At 32.4% G+C, this 11,951-nt stretch overlaps 1 protein-coding gene across 1 annotated transcript; it reads left to right on the plus strand.

Annotated features, from left to right (window-relative positions):
- Window positions 1–7,464: 7,464 nt before the first annotated feature.
- On the plus strand, window positions 7,465–11,004 carry LOC130804546 (embryo-specific protein ATS3A-like). Its single transcript, XM_057669016.1, has 3 exons — window positions 7,465–7,802; window positions 7,935–8,045; window positions 9,899–11,004. Exons 1-3 carry the CDS (start codon window positions 7,671–7,673, stop codon window positions 10,163–10,165), a joined length of 510 nt encoding a protein of 169 aa, XP_057524999.1. The 5' UTR covers window positions 7,465–7,670; the 3' UTR covers window positions 10,166–11,004.
- The last annotated feature ends 947 nt before the right edge of the window (window positions 11,005–11,951 follow it).

The raw sequence follows: 11,951 nt of genomic DNA on the forward strand, positions 1-11,951 counted from the left end.
TAAAATAACGTTTAATTTAAATCTTTGCTTAGAAAGATCGCTTTAATAGGAAAAGGTGTTAAAAGTTAAAAGTTTATTAATAAATCTGCAAATCAAAAAATTGGTCAAATAGGAAATAAATACTAAATGCATGGACTGATCTTAACTTGTAACTTTTTGGGACAATCCTATATCGTGTTCAATCACATGATGACCCTTGGGCATATAGTCGTAAACCCTATGGACTTTAATTATTTTTATATGGATTTATGGCTAAAATGATCATATTAATTATTTAAAATAATAATCATGAATTTTATTGGTTGAATAAACTTATCTCTTTAAAATGATTTCATATCATCTTAGTATTTTGATAAAATTTTTATTTGAGACTTAAGTAATTATAAAGAATTATTAATCGGTTTATTGAAAAAATAGCCAAACTAATATGTTGAAATGCTTAACGTTGTTTTTCATGAACTGTTTTTTGCTAAAACTCATTTCATTTATATTTTGGACCCTTAATAACTTATGGTAGATTCTTTTTACTATTTTACTTGATTATTTGATAAAATACGTTATTAAATATTTAAAAATATTACCCTTGACTTTTATGATTATTTATGACATAATAATGATTTAGTTTATCCTCTGCAATTTTAGTATAGTTATGAAAATTTATTATTTAATTAATATTAATTTATTAGAGAACTAGTAATTTGTTTTTATTAAAAGGGTAAAATTGTCTAAATTTTTGGTAGTGGAAGTTTGACTTATAAGAATATAAACGATTTTGGTTTAGGGTCTTGTTTGATACTGCATGATATTGATTGTATGTAGCGATGGACACGGAGTGGGTTACCCGGAACCGAACTGGTTCCGAACCGCTTGAAACCGTCCTGGAACCGGAACTATTCGCGACAGGTTTCGAACCGGCCTGAACAGCGGAACCATGAAACCGCCGAAAAAAAAGTTGTCAGAACCGTGAAACCGCCGGAAAAAACCGCCAGAACTGAACCAAAAAATCGCGGGCCGGTTCACCCAGATCACTGGTTCCAAGGAACTGCCCCGGAACCGGGCGGTTCACCTGGCCCAGCGGTTCTTTGGAACCGATCAAAAAACTAGCCGTGGGGGATTTTTATATAAATACTCCACACTTTCAATCATTTTCATTCACAATTCATCTCTTCTCCTACTTTCTCTACTTAATTCCTTAATTACGCAATTATTCTCTTAATTACATAATTAGTCTTTTAATTATTTATTTATTTCTTAATTCCATTATTATTTCAATATTATCATGTCTTCTTTTTTGAAAAAAGCCACTAAAAAAGTTACAAAAGAGGCAAAATCATTGGGAGGTTCTAGCTCCAAAAGAAAGGTGAACCATATTGGTTCAGATCTTGGGTAGCTTTGCACTCAACCCTTTGCTGCAGAATAATCTCATGCTAGAAACAGAACAAGGGCAACAACAACACTGTCTGCCAAGCCACCTTGCATGGGTTGAAAACACGGGGAGCAAGAAACTTGCTGGTCAATATAAGGGATGCAGAGATAGACTACATGGCAAACTACAAGGGAAAGAAATAAACAAGGAAAGGGAACCAAAGCTTGTGACAGAAAAACGCGAGTAAAGGAGCCCTATCAGATAGAAAACTAAGCCTCCTTCGGTGCCTATATTCTGATTTTCTGTTTTATATTTTAAGTGCTCATGTATTAGAACGTTTATTACACATTCAAGATATGTAATTAAGCAAGAAAATATTTTGTGCATGATATTTCAGCAAGTGCAGCAGGAAATCAATGTGCACAGCTTAATACAGCAACAGCAGAATATTGAAGAAAGCCACAGAAACAGAATACAGAAGAAACAGCGACCAGCCCACCTTGCACGACACGTGGAGACCAAACATGTGCATCCAGGACCTGGAATACAGTAGAAATGGAATCTTGGCGCATGGATCTAGCAATCAAGGGCCAAGAACCCTAGTGATAACTCACACAGCTCTCTGAAATCTGTGTGCAAGTTCATGTAATCAGCAGCCTTTCTGACAGTACTTATATTAGCTTATGTTTTGTTTCTGTTCTGTTTTAATGAGCACATGTATTTCACGTAAGCATTATGACCGTTATTGGTATTTGCCTTACGTGTATTATTCCTTGTTTTACACATGTATCTTAGGCTTATAAATAGATGGTTTGATCATTGTAAAAAACGAAGTTATGAATGATAATTTCTGAAATTTCATTAAGTGATTTTTCATTTCAATTGCTTTGCAATTGGGTTACCAAGGGTCAGTCTACCCTTATTGGTTGTCTGTGTTCTTGAGTGTTCATCAAGACTCCACTCCACTCTATCCAAAGACACTGATAACTCCCTTGGAGATCAACGGAGGAAGCCTAGAATCATATTGAATTGAAGCCTGGCAGTCCAGTTCATTCAAGACATTCTCTGCACCGGTTCTTGGAATATCCCTTTTTGAGTCAAATCTGATTCATGCGTGGATTAAATCTATCGATATCAACAACACCTTCGGTTAGTAATTATAATTTTGAACCAAATTATCCAGAAGGGTACGACAAAGAATTACACGATTATGCAGAAGAAGTGGAAAGAGAAATAAAAATTGAAGAAGAAGAAGAAGAAGAAGAACCAACGACCCCTATTGGGATACTTAGATCTCGACAGTCATCAACGAAATCATATGAAGAAGAAGAAGAACAAGTTAGTTTTATAATTTTTTTTTTCAAATTGATTAAATATTAAATTATTATTTATTTATATATTTTGGATTTGTGGTATTTGAGTATATCTTTATATTTAAATTTAGATGAAGATGAACTAGTAAAACAACCTTTTCCGGCAATGCCACCTCCTAGTGGTAGAGCTGTTTCACATGTGTGGTCGTATTTTACAAAACAACCAACCGACATCCAGATATTTTCTTATGCACTTGTTAAATTTGTGAAAGTCAAGGGGTGAAGCCCTTAGTTTCATACAATTTCAGAAGAGGTAAATACTTTTCAATTTTTTATACATACATGATATTTATATTTTGTAAATCAAGAATGTATTAAAAATTCATTTATTGTGTTTTGTGAATATGTGTTACGTGGTGGTACGAGATCTTTTAACAAACATTTGGAAAAGAAGCATGGAATCACAAAAACAATTCATGCAGCAAGCGCAGCGGGACCACAAGTGGAAGCCGACAATGGGACACGCGGAGTTATGCCTTTTAAATATAAATGTAATGATATGATTGATGAATTTTCTAAATATGTAATTTGTGATGAATTGCCATTTAACCATTGTGAAAGTAAGGCATGCGAGTATTATACTAGAAAAACTTTGCAACCACAATAGAGAGTAATCCCTAGGAACACTCTTAAATGACGCACAATAAAATTATATGAATCAAAGCGCTATGAATTAGTAGAACTGTTTAATCTTTTAATGGTAGGGTTAACATAACAACTGATATTTGGTCAACTACGTACCCCACATTTAGAATTTTATATGTGTGTAACAGCACATTGAATAGATCATAATTGGATTATTCAAAAAAGAATAATTGCTTTTGAGTTAATGCTTAAAAGACATACGTGTGATAACATAAAATATAGATTAATAGAGATATGTAAAGAATAAAACTTGTTAGATAAGATATTTTGTTGTTCTACCGATAATGCAACCGCCAACATTAAATGCATCGAACTTTTGTATAACAAGCCTAATTTTAGTTTTAACCTTGGTGGTAGATTATTACACGTACGTTATTGTGCTCATATTGTTAACTTATCTTGCCAAGCAGGTATTAGACAACTAAGTGATTTAAAGAGAAGATATAAGCAATTATGTGACCATTATCAACTAAAAAAAGTATATTGGTCATTAAAATACTCCTACACGTTAGGGCTCAACCCATGATTTATTAAAAACGGCTATTGCTTATCGTTCGGTTATAACACAACTGTATATTGAGTGTACAGATAGCTGTATAAGTGATGAAACATGGGAACTAGCTATAGGCGTACAGAAAATATTAGAAGCGTATGTCCACACAACTAAGATTTTTTCATATGTTTACGAACCAAGCATCCACTTACTATTAAGTGAATGTATTTCTATTTTTTATCATCTTCTTAAACATTCGCATAATGATACTAATATATTTTTAAAGCCGATTCTTGCAGATATAATGGACAAGTGGAAGACGTATTTTACTAATTTTTCTGTAATTTATGGAATTGCGACAATTTTAGACTCACGTTTTAAGACGGAAAACCTTACTAAATTAATTGGATTTTACTACCAATCATTAGATCGCCCGCCTAGTGATGTACATAATCATGTTGGAAATTGTAAAAAACTTTTAGCAGAACTTTATGATTACTATTCCAGTGTATATAACCCAAGTCGCGATACGTCTTGGCGTGCTAGCATCTCAGCACGTCCCACTTATTATAATCCCATAATAGCTAACATAATAAGCCAAGATGATAGTTTTGTAGGACCATCTTCTTCCTCACCCTCCTCTTCATATTTAAAACTACATAATTATCTTAAACAAATTGAACAAGGTAGTTATAATATTTTAGAGAGCTAGAAAGAAAAATCAATAAAATTCCCCATATTATCGAGAATTGCAAAGAATATGCTTGCAATTCCTGATTCTACTATTGCGTCGGAGTCTGCTTTTAGTGCAGGTAGAAGAGTTCTAGATGAAAAGAGATCTCGTCTTGATCCACATACTATTCAAATATGTGTTTGCGAGAAAGATTGGGATCAAGCGGAGCTCCGAACACAAGGACTCAAGAACGATGATGATCCATGGATGATGATGGATACATCTGCATCATCGTCAGGAGGAGAGTCAGCGAAAGCATCTAACCAACAAGATGATGATGACGAAGACGAATAGGATCATGAATATCGGACAACGATCAATCAACATTCAATAACTACAAATAAAAGGTATAACAAAGAACTACGTGGGCTTTGAATCCTTCGGAATATGTAGGCAGCTTAGTATTTCTTCGGGTACTAGGTTCAAGTCCATTTTCTTCCTCTTTTTTTTATTAATCATCTTTATCGGATCTTATTAATTTATTTTTTTTCCTTCTTTTTAGTAAATATTTTAATAACGATGACAAGCAATCAATTTCGCTAATATTCAAGTAATCATCAAAGGTACGTTCGTATAATTATAGTATTTTTATATTATATTTAAAGGAAAAATAAGAATGAAACTGATGGTCCGACCCGGGAGTTGGAACCGCCGGAACCGCTAAGGAATCGTTTGGAACCGCCCGGAATCGAAACCGAATTCGAAAACGTTCGAATCAGGTTCCACATGGAACCGGAACGGAATCGGCCCTACCCAGACCGTGGCCATCACTAATTGTATGAATCTGATAGTAAGATAACGTCAAACCATGAACCGACATGTAAAATCCCAACGTCCGTGATAGCTAGCACGTAATTGCAATGTCAAATAGGGGGTCCGAGAAAAACCCATCCTGTGAATTCTTGAGCATGCCACAGTTAGGATTTAGGACTATGGTCCTCACTTAACCAGAACCTTACATATATTAGTAGTCATTATTCTTGTAATTTTGTGATATGCTATGATGGTAAGGTTATCAGTCTTTAACAAACTTGATTAAATAAGCATTAAGGTTACCAAGTGTTTAATAGCAGTAATAAACTTCTGCAAGTATTTGAAAATGTAATTTAATGGCTTAATAAAGGTCAATAATGAGTAATAACCTTTTATATTGTGCTTGATGATTATTTTGTAAGCACGATTTAACTATCGCACCATAAGCTTATTGAGGAAATTGTACTCGGCTTTATCGCTGACCGATTCAATATAAAAGGTTTCGATCAATATAAAAGGTTGTCATCTGTATTATGGACGACAGTATTTTGCAGGAAAATTTAGTCGTAACTTTAATTATTCAATCGAGGACTTAGCTGCATTGATTTTACTTGATGACTTTGATGACTATATTGTTCTTATGTTTTTATCGTATTTAAGCAAACCTTATTTTATATTTTCTCAGTTGTAATACTCTTAACTTACGTTTTAAACAGTTTTAGTTTTTAATGGTTTTTAGCAGTTCGACGTTTTAAACTTTCGCATTATTTATCTTAAATATTATTACTAATGTTAATTATATATCAAGAATATCGCGCCTGCTACATTGAGTATCTCATACGGACCAATGTAAGATTTCTGACGGTCGTGAGCCGCCTTTATTCTATCAAGAATCAACTTAAATTGATTTGTTATTTGTAGTAACAAATTGGGCCCTGTGGTAGTGGTGTTGGTGAAGTCATCCCAATACACCGAATTACGAGAACGTCACCCATACAAAACTTCAAATGGACCATTTAAATTGTGGCTTGATAGATATTGTTATAAGAAAATTCAACAAGGTCCAAATTGTCATCCAAAAACCCAGCCATTCCATGGCGACAAAATGTAACACGTCCTCTAAAATTGAATTTGTCCTCTCCGTTTCCCTATCGGTATTAGGGTGAAAGAAAGTACTATGCAAAAGATTGGTTCACAAAGCTTGTTCCAATGATTTCCTGAAGTGCAAAATATAGCACGTATCCCTATTGAACATAATCGTAAGAGAAACTCCATGCAATTAGACGACATCTTTAATATAAGCATGTGCCAACTGCTCCATCTCCTACTTACAATTCATGAGGATGAACCGTGCTGACTCTATCAAACGATCCAATATCATCCACAACATATCATTACTCGACTTCGTCCGAGAAAAATCCATGATAAAATCCATTAAGATGTTGTCACACTTCCACACTGAAATCTTTAAAGGTGAAGTAAACCTACCACCCAGTCGTTTATGCTTAATTTTGACCTTCTTATAGGTCAAACGTCAAGAAACAAATTCAACAATATCGTTCTTCATCCCAGACCACCAAAACATAAGTTTGAGATTCTAATACATCTTATCTCCCTCATGATGAACGAAATACATTGAAATATGAGCTTCGTCTAGGATATGTTCTTTCATTGTCATCTCTCCAATTAGAAAACACCATGGACCTTTAAATTTCAAACTTGAACATCCCTAAGCTTTTCCCCTTCGTGCTTACTCTTTTAACTTAATTAGCTTGGGATCCCCATTTCGAGAATTCAAGATTTCCTCGAAAAACAGATGTTTTCACAATAGAACATCATTTCCATCTTAACCACTCATTTCTATTTATTTCTTTTTTTATATATAATTTTGCAACGCAACTTTTTTTGTTCCATTATTTCACTATTTTACTGAGTGTAAAATGATAGAAACAAAGAGATTATTAAGGAAGGTATAATCTCACAAATCACAGGTAGAAATAGATAAATTTTCGTAATAGAAATATTTGGTGGTACATTTTGACTTGGTACACTTTGAGTACCCATTAATTGTATTTTGTGAACACTATCCATCAAATCAATTTACAAATAATTGTAATTGATTAAGCTGATGCTGAAAAACGTGGTGCAAAGAATCAACAAACAACAATAATGAATGATCTCTGTAAATTAATACCAAGACCTGTACCACCTTTCTGGCATTGACACATTTTAATAAGAACTCCATCTTTTTCTTAACCATTACTCTCCTAAATTTCTAGATAGATTTTCCCACTAAACCCAAAAACAATGGTCAAACTTTTTTCATCCCACATTTTCTTAGCCCTTTTTTCAATAATTGTCTTCCAAGCTTCATCTGAATCTCTTCCTTCTGGTCAACCTACACTGCCTCTTCTATCTCTAAGGATCAAGCCTAATCTGGTAATATCATATCTATAATTATGTTTAATTAAATTAAATAATAGATAAAAGTTCTGAGCTTTTTGAGATTTTGTTTTTTTGGGTTCATTGATTGACTAATTTATGTTATTGTGACTTGGTAATTGTTGTTAGACTTCTGCTTCGACCTGCAATTTTAAAGTTCAAATAAGTACAAGTTGCTCTTCAGTCAAATACACCAGAGATCAAATTAGTCTTTCTTTTGGGGATGCTTATGGAAATCAGGTATCTTCACATTAATTGTTGATGTGAAATATTTGCAATTTTTATGGTATTTTTTGAATTCAATCACTGGTAGAAATTGTTAAAATTGCAAATAGAAAAGAAATCAGATTTTGCTGAGCCTGAATGGGTATATGAATGTTGCAGAACTGATGTTAAGATTTTTGGTTGTGTAATTAGTGATTACTGATTAAGCTATAAGTAGAGGGGGTGACAAAATCCATGAAATAAAGTCAAAATTTGCTTCATGGTATGTTGCTGATTTTGGTTTTGTGAAACGTAGAACATTCTTGCCAAAGTTCAACAAATTGGGTTTGTTAATGAAAAATTTGTCGAAAATAATGAACTTCTCACTCATATGCCGTGAGAAAATCTTACGATTGGATTATTTTCTAACAATTCAATATTTGGGTATGTATTAACTTGTTTTAATAGATAAACTTGGTTAAAAAAAGGTTATGGGTATGCCGGGAGCAAATACACAACAAAGGTTGGATTATTAAAAAGTAATTTAAAGGTAGAATTTTTTATAGTGCATTTGTGAAATATTATATTAATTTCGACGAATTTGCCTTTGTTAATTGATAGGTGACGAAACAATAGTACCTTACGACTTGTTTGGTTATTGTTAGTAAATGGTAGTAATGAGAATAATTTAGTGTAAAATTTTATGATTTGTATTATGTTATTTCCATAACAGTGAGACTTTGATCATAAAAGTTTTTTGTTTTTTTTTTCTTATAATTATCCATTTTTATCTAATATCACATTTTTCAATGATAATGTATTCGAATGAAATTTCTAGAAGAAAATAAGGTTGTTAAAGAAAAACAATCATGATCATTAAAATTATCAAAAGATATTCTTATCAAAATTATATTAACTATCCATTAGCATTTCTACTGTGTAATACCGACTAACAATTAGACGGTGGGATTATAGACAAGGTTGTCAAAATTGTGATTTTAAGTTAAATCGGAAGCAACGCTCATAATTGTATCTTAGAATTAAAAGAATCTACAATTTTGCAAAAATAAGATTAATTGCTTATGTATATTGTTTAGTTATTTTTATTGTAAAAAAACACTTAACATTCATTTAATATTTTAAAAACTTTGTTATTATTCAAATCATACTTATTCACCTCTTCTTTGTTGTATTTTTTGTCTTTTATTTATGAATTGACAAACATAATAAATATACACTAATCTTATAATCAATATTTTTGTGAAATAAACACACCAAGTAATTATAGTAATAATGATGTTGGTAAAATTAAGCAAACCTAGTACATTGATCTAGATCATATAATAGGTTTATCAGAGTCATATATATGATTTTGTAACACTTTTGAAACTCTAATAATTTAACAACCACAAATGAAAAAACTCAAATTTTCAAAATCAATAAGACATAAATTATCCATTAAGAAAACTAATTCGATAAATAATTAACACCAATGAAACCAAGCCTTAACTAGTAATCTAGATTTTAAAATACAGTTCTAAAGTAGCAATAATTTCATTAAAAAGCTAAGAGTCCTAACTACCACCATATTATGGTCAAGAGTCTCAATTTAGTTATTAAAATACAAAAAATTCAAAATTTTGCATTTTTGTGGAGTATTTTTATAATTGTGTAGAATTAGTAAAATCATACGATTCTATAGTTATGATTCTACGATTATATACGATTCTAACCGATTATGATTTTAGTAACGATTGAAATGGTACGATACTAAGATCTAAATGCGATTTTAACAACCTATGGTTACAAGATAGGTTAAAATAGGGATTGGGATTTCATAGATTGTGTTTATGTTACTAATAGCGACTGGTACATTCTGTTGATTGTAGGTGTATGTACCAAGGATTGATAATCCATCTTCTCGCGCTTTTGAAGCGTGCTCCACGGATACATTTGACATAAATGGTCCATGTACATACGATGTATGCTATGTCTACCTGTACAGGCGAGGAAATGATGAATGGAATGTGAAGAATGTTCGTATTTCCAGCCGGTATATAAGGACTGTAACATTCAATTACAATGCATGGATACCAAAGAATATTTGGTACGGCTTCAATTACTGCAATGGTGCATTTGCCTCTTCGTTAATGTAGAAGCAGCAAAGACGAAGATGAATAAATGAGCTTTCGTGTTATCTTTCAAGTACTCCTACTTTTATGTTTCATGTTACAGTTGTATTGAATTCTTTCTTGGCTACCTTATTGGAATGGAGAACCTAGCGATTGTTATAATACAATACAATACAAAGCATTATACACTGCATATAAATCGCTCTGTATGTTCTCTTGAATTTGCTACTTAACATAAATCGATATGTGTTTTTAATTTGTAGTGTTGCAAATGCACGGGGACAAAGGGAGTAATTCATATGCGCTGCTGCATTCTGCTTTGGTTCCTTTGATTTATAGGTTCCTTCCATTGCTATGCTTTGGATTAATGGCAAACAAAGGTAGCCCTTCTTAATCGGCCTGCTTTAATTTGAAAATTCAGCTCATTTTTTATCAAGTGAGGTCTACAATAGCATAAAAACCAACACCAGCTATACTCGGACTCTTCATTTCATTTCAAGTATATGTCTAAGCGACTCTTTCATACGCTTGATGCTTTATTTTTTATAAATTGTTTCGAGCCTGATTGTTTTTGAATTACCATGTCTTATATTGGCTACACAACTGCTGAAGTCCGAGTATATATTATTGGTTGTATATAATAATATAATGATTGATCTGTAGAAGAAGTTTAATTTGCAATTTTGGAATCCCTGCATGGAAATGAACTATGACGCTTGACCAAGGAAACCATAGAATGGCCTGGTCTCTGCTGCCAATCCCAAGCTTCTTTCTAGAGAGCTAGTCTAAATAAAAACGTTGATTTGTAATATTGGCAAATTTATCCTTATATGGAAGAATTTGATAGGGGGCATTTATGATTTTAATTTATCTTTTTTTGTTTTGTTTACTTTATTCGTATTTGTTTTGTCTTTTTGTGGTGATTTACTAATCACGTTGATTGATTAGGAATTTTTGACTTTTAAAAATGGAAAATTCCACATGGTAGCATCAAACTTTTATGAAACGTCAGTGATAGCACTTTTGTAAGATTTTTCCACATGGTAGCATCCAGTTTATGCTTTATCTAACTGTCGTAGCATTTTCCGTTAAATTCTTGTAAATTTACGTTTAATTCACCATTTTGACGTTCATACCCTTATTATGTGTTGGTTGTTGTCTTTATAATTTGGCCTGAGAGCGTTGATGAATTAAATGGTAAATTAAACGTCAAAATGGTGAATTATACATTTGAGAGCATAAAATTGGTTTAGGGCAAATTATAAAGACAATAATTAACACTTAATAAGGGTAGAAATGTCAAAATGGTGAATAAAACGGAATTTGACAAGAATTTAACGAAAAATGCTACGACAGTTAGATTAAGCGTAAATTGGATGCTACCATCTGGAAAAATCTTACAAAAGTGTTACCAATAGCGTTTCATGAAAGTTCGATGCTACCCTTTGGAATTTCCCTTTAAAAATTTGTTTTGTCCACAAGCTGCCAAAAGTGAGGTTAAAGGAAGAGGCGATTAAAGAGTAGTCAAAGACAGTGGTAGTGATGGTCATAGTCCTGGTTGGACAAGTTCCATTCGATTTCGAATCTACAAAAGTGAAACTTGATTCAGACCATAGAGTTTCCATTTCGGTTCAGGTTTCGGTTCTAGACAATTCTTTGGTGATTTTGTAGGTGGTTCAACTGATTGGACCATCAATTCAACTCTTTTTTTACTTTAAATATACCTATAAAACATTAAAATCATGTCAATCAAAGATGATTAATATAAAAATGAAAAATAAATAATACAGAATTACAACACATAAGAAAA

Source organism: Amaranthus tricolor, chromosome 17 (genome assembly GCF_026212465.1).
Source record: "Amaranthus tricolor cultivar Red isolate AtriRed21 chromosome 17, ASM2621246v1, whole genome shotgun sequence".
Lineage (NCBI taxonomy): Eukaryota > Viridiplantae > Streptophyta > Magnoliopsida > Caryophyllales > Amaranthaceae > Amaranthus > Amaranthus tricolor.